Genomic DNA, 13250 nt, shown 5'->3' with positions numbered 1-13250 from the left:
CAGGCGTGAGAGGCTAGTGAAATGCCCAGGGATCAAGGAGACTTAAGTAAGACTTGGAGAGAGGCGGGCACAGTCCACACCAAGGCACCGTGGGGCTGCCCTCACCTCTCCCGACCCAGCTCACCACTGCCTCCACTCAGCCTCCCTCTGGCAATCTTGGCACTGCCCTGGGGAGCGCACGCCTGTGTGTACTCATGCCTGAGTGAGGACAGATGCCACCAGCCAGCAGGGAGTGGGCATTGCCCGGCCCCCACCAATTCTTGATCACCAGGTTTTCTTGTCTGCCATTAAACTCAAAGAGAATTTGGGGGTAAATTCAGAGGGACCCCTTGAAACAGACTGGACTCGAGTGCTGAAGGTCCAATCGGACTCCTGTGAAAAATGGGTTCACAGTGAGGAACTGGTCGCGTTCCAGAGCCGTGAGCGGGTCCACAGAGGAGGGAGCACGGACAGTGAACACACAGTCTTCCCTGCCCGCTTCTTCCCTGCTTGTTGGGCTTGATGATATTTTCATGTTGTGTCAGACTCTCCTGGAGTCAAACCATTTCTTTCAGAAGTCCAGACGAGGGACTTGAGTAGCTTCCCTGAGACTCAAGGAATGAGGAGTTGTGCCAAGTATGGTGTGGATAAGGGGCGTATGGCACAATTCTGGCACGGATATGGGCCTGTGGCACTCGCTGTGTGGCGTGGATGGAGGTCGATGGCACGAGCATGTGGCTGAGGGTTTCATGGCACAGGTGTGGTGTGGATGTTACCCAAGGCATAAACCGTTACCTTTGGTACCGCACCCTGGGCACCTGCTTCTTCTGGCAGTGACAGATGGGATGGGGCGGGGTGGTCCTTGGGCCCCAAGAGTCTTCCCTTCCACAGAGAGGGGCCCCCAGCCCTGCGGCGAGCTGGTTTCAGCAGGGGGGTCTGGCGGGCTGGTTGGTGGGGTGAGCGACCTGTGGCCGTCCGTCTGACGCCGCCTCTGTCTTGTCTTGCAGCGCGGCTGCCATGGAGGCCTTGCTGCACTACGTGAACCCCGCGCACGCCATCTCGCTGCTGAGCGCCCTCAACGAGGAGCGCCTCAAGGGCCAGCTGTGCGACGTGCTGCTCATCGTGGGCGACCAAAAGTTCCGCGCGCACAAGAACGTGCTGGCGGCCAGCAGCGAGTACTTCCAGAGCCTCTTCACCAGCAAGGAGGGCGAGGCGCAGGCCGTGTTCCAGCTGGACTTCTGCGAGCCTGACACCTTTGACCACGTGCTCAACTACATCTACTCGTCGTCGCTGTTCGTGGAGAAGGGCAGCCTGGCGGCCGTGCAGGAGCTGGGCTACAGCCTGGGCATCTCCTTCCTGACCAACATCGTCTCCCGTACCCCGCAGGCGCCCTTCCCGCTGTGTCCAAGCAGGCGCAGGCCGGTGGCCCCCGACGACGATGGCCACGATTCCAGCGGTAGCCACGGCAATGGCGCCCAGAAGAGGAGCGTCATCGTGTGCCAGAGCCGGAGCGAGGCGCCGGGCCCCGCGGCCAGCCCGAGCCTCAGCGAGCTCGCCCACGGCCACTGGCCCTCGCCCGGCGTGACCAAGCTCAGTGCCGGCCCGGCCCCAGGCCCCGCATCCGGGGAACCGCCTCGCACCACGGCCTCGCCCGAGCGCACGGCCACGGCCTATGCCAAGGCCCTGAAGCGCGTGGGCTCCGCGGAGGAGCCAGGCCGAGGGGACGTGGTGTCCAGGGCCCCGGCCGTGCCCTCCAAGCACCTGTCGGCCGAGCACGAGGCCGGTGCCGAGAAGGCCGGGGCCGGGGCGCCACTCCCCAAAGGCAGGGCTCTCGAGCTGGCCCTGCGGAGGCCGCGGCCGCCCGTGCTGGCGCTCCGGAGCACGTCCGAGACGCCTTACCTGCTGACAGAGACGGGCAAGGCGGGCGGCACGGCCGGGGACCGCAACCTGCTCTACTACTCCAAGCTGGGGCTGGTGATCCCGTCCCCGGGCGCCGCGGGCCCCACGGGCCCGAGCATCGACCGCAGCGGCCCGCTGGTCAAGAGCCTGCTCCGGCGCTCCCTGTCCATGGACAGCCAGGTGCCCGTCTACTCGCCCTCCATCGACCTCAAGCCGGCCTCGGGGCTGCCCGCCGCCGCCCTCACCGCCGCTGCCTCCGTGGACACGCCCGTCTCCGCGCCCGGCGCCTCGTCGCACAGAGCCGCCTTCCCGGATCGCGCCGACGGCCCGGCCCCCCCAGCCGCACCGCCTGCGCTCCTTCAGCGCCTCCCAGTCCGCCGAGAGGGAGGCGCCCCCGGCCCCCGACGTGCCCATCAAGACGGAGCCCCGCAGCCCGCTGTCGGACCCCTCCGACATCATCAGGGTCACCGTGGGCGACGCCGCGGCCGGCCGGGACCTCTCCCTGAAGACCGAGGACGACGCCCAGGCCATGAGCCGGCTGCCCGCCAAGAGGCGCTTCCAGGCGGACCGCCGGTTGCCGCTCAAGAAGCTGCGCGACGACGACGAGCCCGGGTCCGAGTCCCCCCGGACGGCCGAGCCTCCGGAGCGCGGCGCCAGCCCGGCTCTCCTGCTCGCGCCCTCGCCCCGCGACGCCTTCGGTGAGTTGGAGGGCGCGCGGCCCAGCAGGAGGTTTAAGTGCAAACACTGCCTTAAGATCTTTCGGTCCACGGCCGGCCTGCACCGGCACGCCAACATGTACCACAACCCGGAGAAGCCCTACGCCTGTGACATCTGTCACAAGCGCTTCCACACCAACTTCAAGGTGTGGACCCACTGCCAGACCCAGCACGGCGTCGTGAAGAACCCGTCCCCCGCCGCCGGCGCCCACGCCGTCCTGGACGAGAAGTTCCAGAGGAAGCTGATCGACATCGTGCGCGAGCGCGAGATCAAGAAGGCCCTGATCCTCAAGCTGCGGCGCGCCAAGCCGGCCTTCCCGGGCCCGGGCGGCTCCTGCGCGCAGCAGGCCGCCAAGAGGACGCTGAGGTCGCGCGCCAAGGGCGCCTACGTGTGTACGTTCTGCGGCAAAGCCTGCCGCTTCCTCTCGCAGTTCAAGCAGCACCTCAAGATGCACCCGGGCGACAAGGCCGGAGCCGGCGGGCCCAAGGCCAGGGAGGCGGCGGGCAGCGGCGGTGGCCGTGGCGGCGGCCCGGGGGGCGGCCCGGCGCCGCCGGCGTTCGCGTGCCGCCTCTGTAATGCTACGCTTTCTTCTCTCGTAGAGCAAGGCCAGCACGAGCGCCTGTGCCGCAGCGCCGCCGTCTGCCCCTACTGCAGCCTCCGCTTCTGCTCGGCCGAGCTCAAGCGGCAGCACGAGGCCCGCTGCGAGTCGCGGAAGCTCACCTGCCTCGAGTGCATGCGCACCTTCAAGTCGGCCTTCAGCATCTGGCGGCATCTGGTGGAGGTGCACAACCAGAACTCCATGGCCCCGCCCGGCCGCCCGGAGCCCAACGGGGACGCCGCCACCCCCGGCAGCGCCGCCACCGCCGCCGCCGCCAGGCCCCTCGCCAGGGACGACCCCGCCGCCGCCAGCGACTCCTCCGAGCACGGCAACCTGGACTCGGAGGACTCCTCCTGCCTCCCCGAGGACCTCAGCCTGGCCCGGCCGCTCCGGCTGCGCGTCAAGGAGGAGCCCGGGGAGGAGGCCGGGGCGGAGGCGGCCGCCGCGGGGGTGGCCCCCAAGGACTCGGGCCCGGAGCCCGGCGTGTGGCCCTGCGAGAAGTGCGGCAAGACGTTCCTGGCGCCCAAGCAGCTGGAGCGGCACCAGGAGCTGCTGTGCTCCGTGAAGCCCTTCATCTGCCACGTGTGCAGCAAGGCCTTCCGCACCAACTTCCGCCTCTGGAGCCACTTCCAGTCGCACATGGACGCCGCCGCCGCCGCCGCCCCGCCCAGGGACGCCGAGGCCCGGCCTCCGCCCGCGAACTCGCCCTCGCCGCCGCCCGCCGCCCGCCCCCGCCGCCGCCGCTCCCCAAGATCCAGCCTCTCGAGCCCGACAGCCCCACCGGCCTGCCCGAGGCCCCGGCGGCCGGAGCCGCCGCCACCGAGAAACAGCTCTTTGCGCCCCAAGAGTCGGACACGCTCTTCTACCACGCGCCGCCCCTGTCGGCCCTGGCCTTCAAGCGGCAGTTCATGTGCAAGCTGTGCCACCGCACCTTCAAGACGGCCTTCAGCCTCTGGAGCCACGAGCAGACCCACAACTGAGGGACGAGGAGGAGGAGAAAGAGAAAGAGAAAGAAGGGTGCCCTCCTGCCCCGCCCACCCCGCCCCGCCCGGCAGGTCCAGGGCCCCAGGGACTGGACGGTCCACGCACCTCTCCAGGTCCAGGGCAGGTGCAGGGCACAGCCGGCTGGCATCACCTGTGCGTGTTGATTCTGGGAAATACTGGTTGCCTCTTAGGTGTTTCTTCTCTGGATTCCGGTAAGATCTTAGAGCCACGTTCGGTCCGACACATCCGAGGAATGAAGCGGGGCTAGTTTGCTATTTAGGTCTAAGAATACTCTAGCAATAAGAAAAAAACAAAAGAGAAACCTCAACTTGAATATGTTATCCTGACACTTGATAAAAACAGGCAAAAATCATTCAGATAATGGGTTTTGTGCTTACGTTAGGACTTTTTGTTCCATGAGCATAGTGAGGAAATTTAACTCAGCAATAGGTTTTTTATAAGGTGACAGAAACTTGCTCTTGGGTCGTTTACTGTAATAAGTAGGGGAGAGGTTGGGGAAAGGGGGGGATCCCTTGATCTCCCGAGGCCCCAGGCAGGGATGAGCCTCGACCTCGAGGCTGTACCCCACGGGGTGTCATGGTGACCCACGGATGGGTCTTCTTGACCCCCAGGCGTGGCTCCTGTCCACACATAGTCCAGCTTCAGGTATTTTTCACACCAGAAACGGTTTCTGTTGTCATCAGAAGCCTCTGGAAAGGAGCCGGCCAGAGCTCAGGGGGGTTTCCACAGGGAACCCCCTGTCACTGGAGTGAGGAAGTGAGGAGGGCTGGTAGATGGATCATCGGGAATATTGCAGACAAGGCCCTTCCCGGGGCTGGGGAGACAGACAGAGAGAGAAGAGAGTCTGCCTTGCACACGGCCACCCGGGTTCCACCGCCAGCATCCCCGAGGGTTGCCCGAGCCTCAACGGGAGTGATACCTGAGCACTGCCAGGTGTTACACACACACACACAACAACAACAACAACAACCAACCTCCCAAGGTCCTGCTGGGAAAGAAACTCCCAGCTCCTCACACTGATCAAAGCTAGCCTTAGCAATGTGGAGACCCTGGAAACTGGTCTCTGTATCTCTCAAAGCAGGCACCAAGGCACCTCCTTGGGGTGTGGGTGTCAGAGAGACTTGGAGCTGAACCCACATTGCTGGTTGCTACCAACTGGCTTGCTGTTTTCGAAACAAAATCTTTGTATTGAGCCGAGAGACAAACAGGAAAGTGTAGGGTTCTCTGGGGTGGGGGGTGTGTCCCCGAATTCCTTCCCCAGGTTGCCTGTCCATCTCCTCCCCCCCCCCCCACCTACAGAGAAGGATCTGCCCTCCGAGGAGTCCTGTCTTAGCTGCCAGAGGCCCCCCAGCTCCGAGACGCACCGTCTTGGTGGCAGAAATTCAGCATCCCAAGACTTGAACCTTTATGCTATGTTTCTGGGGAATTTTTTTAAATGATGTGCATCCGTTAAAATACAAAACAAACAAACAAACAAAAAACCCAACTATTTTTGTTCTAAATAGAGGCTCTGCTTATCTGTTAGGTTTTTTAAAACTTCCAGTGTGTTTCGTCATTCGTTCACTCTTTCGAGTAGGCAAGGGATGGAAGATTCAGATAAGAAACTTTTTTTGAACCAAAAACATTTATAACGAACGCAGCTGGTTTTTCTATTCCTTTTTATACTGTATCTTAAAAGCAGTAGACTGAAAGTTTATTTTACTGGTCAAGAGTAAATAAAAATCAAATATGCTTCCACTCATGTGACTGTTTCAGTGGGAAGGAGTCAGAGAAGGGAAGAGCGAGCGGCGTTATCGGTGAGCTCCCGCCAGGAGTTGGCCACAGCCAGCAGAAACCTGGTGTTCACCTGAGCTGGTCCCTCAGTGTTGCAGGCCCGGTTACTAGAGATATTCTTGTACATGTTTTTTCTGATTGTACTTAACTTTTGGAGATGTAGAAAACTTATTATCCCCTTGTAAGTATTCAGGATGCCTGCCTTTTTTTATGGATTTGTGGAAAGAATGTAAGATGTTTTAATATATTCTTTGTTCAACTAAGAGCTCGTTATTGAATCATTTCCTCAGGGGTTGGGGGTCAAGTATCATCCTAAAATCCTGGGTTGATCCAGGGAGGCAGTGAATGGAGATACAAGCTAGAATTTTGAATAGGGTCAACATGTTGGGTCAACATCTTTTGAAAGTAGGGTTCGGTCCTGAGAATAAGAATAGCACAGCACTGTGAGCATCTCAGACTCCCCCGAGAGTCATCTGGGAGCCAAAGTCTTCCACTGTCGGTCTTCCGGAGTCACACTTTGGGGACCTCGCAGATGGTCCACCACGTCACGCAGTTACTGTGAGTTTTGGAAGGCAACCCCTTCATTCCTTCCAGACACAGATCCAAGACGATCGGTTTCAAAATGTTGGTGGAATAATGCTCAGTTGTTCTGCTTGGGGGAAATGTGGTATAATTTCTGCACAGAGTGGATTTTGTCAGATGCCTCAGCAGCAGAATTGAGTCATTGTTTGATTTCATTTAGGATTAAATTCGAGGAGTAGGAAGTCCCAGCAAAGGAGGGTGTCTGCCTCGTGACAAGACTTGGCCCTCCGGTATCTCTCTCCATCCATTCCTTGCCTGTTCCCTTTGCTTAAATCTTCACTCAGACTGACTGACCCCAAATACATTGATAGGGGCTTTCATTTGGGTGAGGGGTTTGAGCCACACCTGGTGACCATTGGGGGTTAGTTATTCCTGGCTCTGTGCTCAGAAATTAGTTGCTCCTGGCAGGCTCGGGGGGGGGGGGGGTGGGGGGACCCGGTAGGATGTCGGGGATCAAACCTGGGTCAGCCAGCAAATGCCCTCCCTGCTGTGCTGCTATTTCTCAGCCCCCGCAAAATGACTTTTTTGGAGTGTTTTTTTTTGGGGGGGGTGGGGGTGGGGTTTGGGTCACACCAGCGGTGCTCAGGGGTTTATTCCTGGCTCTGTGCTCAGAAGTCACTCCTGGCAGGCTCGGGGGAGCCTATGGGATGCCAGGAATCAAACCTGGGTTCATCCTGTGTTGACCGCGTGGAAGACAAAGGCCCTTCCACTGTGCTATCACTCCAGCCCTCCCCCTAGATGTTTTTTTTTTTTGGGGGGTCACACCCAGCAGTGCTCAGGGGTTACTCCTGGCCCTACCTTCAGAAATCACTCGGGGACCATATGGGATGCCGGGGTTTGAACCACCGTCCTTCTGCATGCAAGGCAAATAAATACCTTACCTCCATGCCATCTCTCCGTACTGCTCCCCAATGACTTTTTTTTTTTTTTGGTTCTTGGGTCACACCCGGCAGCGCTCAGGGGTTACTACTGAGTCTACGCTCAGAAACCACTCCTAGCAGGCTCAGGGGACCATGGGATGCCGGGATTCGAACCACCGACTTTCTACATGCAAGGCAAACGCTTTACCTCCATACTATCTCTCCGGCCCCCACAAATGACTTTTTTAAGATATTCGTTGGGGGCTGAAATTGTCCCTTGGGATGCCTAGGCCTGCAGAGTCCCTTCTGACAGGAATATGGGGATTCTGACATGTTAGGGAGCACACAGCCTCCTGCCAAGCACTCACTTAACTCGCGTGAGAAATCACTGGGTCCCTATCCAGCCACCCAGATTCCGCTCACTGGCCCCAGCCCTGGATTCTCCCTGTTCTTGGTCTTTGTCATCAGCTCTCCCTGCAGACTTTGGGTTTCCCATCAGGAGGCCCTGACCTGAGACGTTTCTCCGTTTCTCCATTCCTCGTCGTCCTTCAAGTAAGTTCGGGGTACCTGGGTAATGTAGGGTGGTGGGGTTATTTCATGCACCCTCCACCATGTGTTGGGTTGGTGAGGGATACAGGGACCACCATGCATGTTGGGTGTCAGCGGTGCTACCGGACCCGTCAGCTCCAATACCGCCACCACCGCTAGATTTTGGACCCTTGAATTTGGGGAGAGGGAGGACACGTGTCTCCTGCAGTACCCAGCACCTGTCCCAGCAGTCAGTACTCCGCCCCCCTGGCCAGGCGGCTCAGTGCTTAGCTTGAGGAGTGACGGAACTGGGGAGGGGCGGGTGTTGAGCTTGCTCTCAGGCCGCCACCCCACATGCCAAGCTTGAGTGCCCACCCCTGGCACCAGTTCGAAGGCCCTGCCACCTGCATCTCTGAGCAGCATCTGGCCAAGCTTCTGGGTGTTGGAAATACGCCTCTCCATGCCCCTCAGACCTTGATCTGGCCCCCCCCCCCCCATTCTCCGCCAACTCTTCAAAGGGCAAATGTTGCTTCGGGGATGTTGGCAGCTGCTTCTGAAAAAAACGTATAAAGGAAAAAAAACCAGTTGGTGCAGGAATGAGCAGGAAGGAGGGAGCGCGGAGGAGCCAGCTTCCGGCCAGGATGCTTGGAAGGGTCCCAGTCTTGGGCCCAGGGACACCCCTGCAGTGCTCAGCTCCAAGAATGTCCCACAGACTGCAGGCAGGCCCAGATGTCTGGGAGGAGTCCCCGCAACAACACCAGGAGCTGGGGGGCTCTAGGATGGTGACCCCCCCCCCCCAGCCCAGCACCAGAAGCACCAGTGATCACCTTTTCAAGGACAGCGCCTCCGGCCAGGGACCAGACCAGACTGTGAGGACAGACCCTGAGCTGCAGGTGCAGACAGGCGTGTCCTGGGGAAGAGTCCCTGACCTGCCCTCCCTCGCCACAGCCTGTTCTCCTGACCTGTGTCCCCCGCAGGGAGGAGGGTGTGTCTCTTGGTGAGAAATTCTGGAGAACAGGTGGCAAGTGGAGATAGATGGGATCTGAAGGAAGGAGCGTCCTGCTCCAAGTCTGTCAGGAGATGGGAATCTGTGGACCTCCCCTGAGACTATGTGCTCCTCTGCCCCCCAAATAAGCTGCATAGCCACACCTCTGCCCCTACCCTGCTTAGAAGACAGGATAGAGGTATGGGAGGGGACCTGAGAGTCCTTGTTTTCACCAGCTGGAAAGCTGAGGTCATTCGGCCTTGTTCACACTGGAGCAGGGAGAGATGGAACAGGGACACCCAGCAGAGCAGGTCCCTGAAGCGGGTGTAGCTCTTGCCCTCCCCCACCCAAGAAAGGCAGGGTTCTCTCTCTCCCCTCCCCCTCTCCCCCCTCCCTCCCTCTCTCTCTCTCCCTCCCTCCCTCCTCCTGCCCTGACTCCCCATACTACCTGGCAGAATCATTCCGCCCTGTGCCCCAGGAGAAGTCCCTGCAGCCAGCCAGGGTTTCTGGGTCACAGCCCTGATGTCTGCAGACAGCTTTGTTTTGGTTTTGGTGCCAGGGATTACTCCAGGCTCTGTGCTCAGAAATTGTTCCTGGCAGGCTCAGGGAAACCATATGGGATGCTAGGGATCGAACCCGGGTTCATTCTGGGTCAGCCGCATGCAAGGCAAACACGCTACCATAGCGCTCTCTTCGGCCTCTGTGAACAGCTTTGTTGGTCACAGTGCCCTGATCACAACAGCAAGATAATTTTCCCAAAGTGGGTCCGGAGCAGTGGCACAAGCAGTAAGGCGGATGAACCTCGGCTCAATCCCCAACGTTTCATATGGTCCCCAAGTCAGGAGTGATTTCTGAGCACCTAGCCAGGAGTAACCCCTGAGCGTCACTGGGTGTGGCCCAAAAACAAAAACAAAACAAAACAAATTTTTCCAAAGTAAGAACATGCTCATTGGATGCCAGGAGCAGGCAGAGTCTACCAGCCTCCTGTCCTCAGTCACAGCCCTGCTGACAACCCCCCTTACCGGAGGGCAGGCAGTGTAGGGGAGCCTACAGGAGCAGCCATCCTACCGGGTCCTTTTAGCACCCCAGGAGGTGAGCCTGAGTCTCTCCAGCTCAGGCATCTCAGAGGAGCCTTGGCTGATTCCTAAGGGCCAGAATCAGGGAGCTCAGGCCAGAGAGATAGCATGGAGGTAAGGCGTTTGCCTTGCATGCAGAAGGTTGGTGGTTGGAATCCCGGCATCCTATATGGTCCCCTGAGCCTGCCAGGAGCGATTTCTGAGCCTGGAGCCAGGAGGAACCCCTGAGCGCTGCCAGGTATGACCCAAAAACAAACAAACAAAAAGAATCAGGGAGCTCAGCCCCCCCCCCCCATTTCCCCATTTCCTCTCAGTTTCTGGACTATACCTCCTCTAGACAATTCCTAGGGGGATTACTTGGTGCTGGGGATCAAGCCTGAAGCCCCCACATGCAAACTCAGGCTCAACTACTTGGGTCTATTCCTTCTCCCCCCCCCCAAAGATGGAGTGATGAAGTCTGACTTCTCTGCCCCCACCATGTAGCCATGTCAGGGCTTTCCTTTGTGGCCCCCAAACTTTGTGATGCCCCACTTCAGCACTTATCACAGCATCGCAGAAAGAATGGTTGGCAGGAATGTTGCACCCTCCTCAGGAAACCCCACAGATCCACAGAGTCTCCTTTAGGGGTGATTCCAGGGAGCACTCGGAACCTGCTTGGTGCTGGGCTGAGCTGGCATTGTGGGGGGCTGGGATAGGTGGGGGCCACCCAGAGCCAGGAGCTCAGGAGAAGGGCACAGAGTGTCTTGTTAAACGTCTTTGTGCGACTCATTTTGTTTGTCTGACACATGTGATGATGCCAAAGTCCCTCGGGGTGGCAGCCTGGGAGGCAAAGTGCTGCCAGGCCCTGACCTGGGATGCCTGTCACTAGAGGCGAGTGTCTCCGGTGTGACCCAGAACAGACCGGCAGCAGTTGGCACCTATAAACCTGACCTGATGGATGAATGGCAAATGAACGTGTGTGCATGAAGGAGGCAGTAGCTGAGTGGATGAAGGCGTGGTGAAGCCGTGAGCGGGCAGGGGGATCCGAGAACAAGCGAGTGTGTGGCTGAAACTGGGAACGGTCGAGTGGATCCTGTGTGTGAATAAAAGAGTGAGTAAACGGCTGAGCGTGAATTCGTGAAGGAGCGTGTGAAGGATTGAGTGAGTGAAACGGAATGAGTGAGTGAATGGATCAATGAGTGTGTGAATGAATGAGTGACCAAGTACATGGCTGAGCCTGGATTAATGAAAGAGCGTGTGACGGAACGAGTGAGGGAATCAAATGTGTAAATAAGTGAATGAATTCGTGGGTGTGTGAGTGAATCAGTGAATGTGTGAAGGAAAGAATGAGTGAATGAGTGAATGAACAGTGAATGTGACTGAACGAGTGAATAGATCTGACTCGAATGTGTGAATGAATGAGTGAATAAATTGATGAATGAATGAATCTATGAGTGATTGAATGAATCAGTGAATTAAAGAATGTATGAATGAATGAATGAATGAGTGAATGAATCGATGAATGTGAATGAATGACCCTACGAGTGAATGAATTGACAAACGTGTTCGTGAGTGAGCGAGTGCCTGGCAAAGCCTGGCTGCATGAGTGAGGGACCCGGCAGACCGCATGTCTGCCACTTTCTGTGCCACAAGGACAAAGCCCAGAGCACCCCCAGGGGACTCGGCCGCTGCTGTCTGGGGGCCGGGACCCCTTGGGCCAGGTGCTGTGGCTGTTCCTCACGTCTGTGTCTGGCTGAGGCCCATTCTGGCCCCTGCACCTCACCAGGTGCCTGGGCCCACACCTGCCCCACCAGAACTGGGGGAGCAAGTGCAAGAATCGGGGTGACTGGTATGGCCTTTGCCTTGCACGCAGCTGACCCAGGATGGATGATGATTCGAACCTCAGCATCCCTTATGTTCCCCGTGCCTGCCAGGAGCGATCTCTGAGTGCAGAGCCAGGAGGAACCCCTGAGCGCCGCCGCCGGGTGTGGCTCAACACCCCAAAAAAAGAATTGGGGTGAGCGCAGGTTCGAGAGTCCGGTGTGAGAGTTTAAGCTCAAATATCCCAACGCCGACCTTTTAGGGGTACAGTTCAGTGGTGTTCAGTGCAGCCAGCATCCAGAGTCCTGTCTAGTTCCAGAACAGGGGAACAGGGTGCTGCCCCCCAAAAGATCTCCCTGCTCTTTCAGACCCCGGCCAACCCTGACCCCCCACTCCTGCCTTGCACCTCCCTCCAGGGCCCTGGCACCAAGCCTCATGCATTTAGGGCTCTCAGTCCTTTCCCAGCTGGGGCTGCTGCTCTCGACAATGTCCACTTCGTCTTTCAGCCCCTTACAGGCCACTTGAGTTCCCCCGAACCCCAGTTTCCGGCGGCCTTGAGTCCTTGTATCCATGCTGGCCCCGAATCCCTGCCCGGCCCCGGACAGAGCTGCTGCTGCCCTGGGCTGGACAGGTGCGTGGACGGTCCCTCACCACATCTCGAGGACTCGGCCCCTGCCCTGGAGGCCGAGGACGTCCTGCCTGTCTCGCCACTGCCCAGGCCCGGCCGTGCCACGTCACCCTGAGCAGGAACGCCGATGTCACATGCACAGACCCAGGACAGGTGACACGGCCGGCCAGCTGTCCCTGCCAGTTGGCCTTGCGTCGTGCCCTGTTTTGGCCAGGGAGCGGGGTCCTCGCCCAAGCGCATCTTGGAGGTGATGCAACGTGAAGAGCCGATGAGGGATGCAGTCTCGAGTCCACAGCGGGAGCGAAGCAGAGGGCAGTCACCCCCAGAGTGACGCGATGGATGGAGGGGGTGCTGAGACCCTCACCCCAACGGGCTGCTGGCCTCGGAGGGCAAGGAGGGCCCTGAGGGCTGCTGGAACCTCTCAAACGTCTCTTCATGCTGGTTCCCAAGGCCTCCTCTGGCTTTGTGCCTGAGTGAGCACTGGAGCTGGACAGTGCCAGGGCCTTCGCCTGTTCTGGTGGCTCTTATGCCGCCCTCCGCCCCCTGCAGGGCCACTTGGGCTGACTAAGCCTTGAGAAGTGGGTCTGTGGGCCAGAGAGGTAGCACAGCAGTAGGGCGTTTTCCTTGCAGGACAGATGGTGGTTTGAATCCCGGCATCCCGTAGGGTCCCCTGGCCAGCCAGGAACGATTTCTTTTCTTTTTTTCTTTTTGTTTTGTTTTCTTTTGGGGCCACACCCGCAGCGCTCAGGGGTTTCTCCTGGCTCTATGCTCAGAAATCACTCCTGGCAGGCTCGGGGAACCATGTGGGATGCCAAGAATC

The 13250-nt window shown here is 58.9% G+C and overlaps 1 protein-coding gene across 1 annotated transcript; it reads left to right on the top strand.

Annotated features, from left to right (window-relative positions):
• Nucleotides 1-991: 991 nt before the first annotated feature.
• ZBTB21 (zinc finger and BTB domain containing 21) lies at nucleotides 992-4179 on the top strand. Its single transcript, XM_049785418.1, is given in 3 exon segments — nucleotides 992-2192; nucleotides 2194-3919; nucleotides 3922-4179. Coding segments are annotated over 3 exon segments (3174 nt in total). The 5' UTR covers nucleotides 992-996; the 3' UTR covers nucleotides 4174-4179.
• The last annotated feature ends 9071 nt before the right edge of the window (nucleotides 4180-13250 follow it).

The sequence above is a fragment of the Suncus etruscus genome, chromosome 13 (genome assembly GCF_024139225.1).
Source record: "Suncus etruscus isolate mSunEtr1 chromosome 13, mSunEtr1.pri.cur, whole genome shotgun sequence".
Taxonomy (NCBI): Eukaryota; Metazoa; Chordata; class Mammalia; order Eulipotyphla; family Soricidae; genus Suncus; species Suncus etruscus.
Note: the sequence above shows the minus strand (reverse complement) of the source record. Positions and strands in the feature narration are given on the sequence as shown.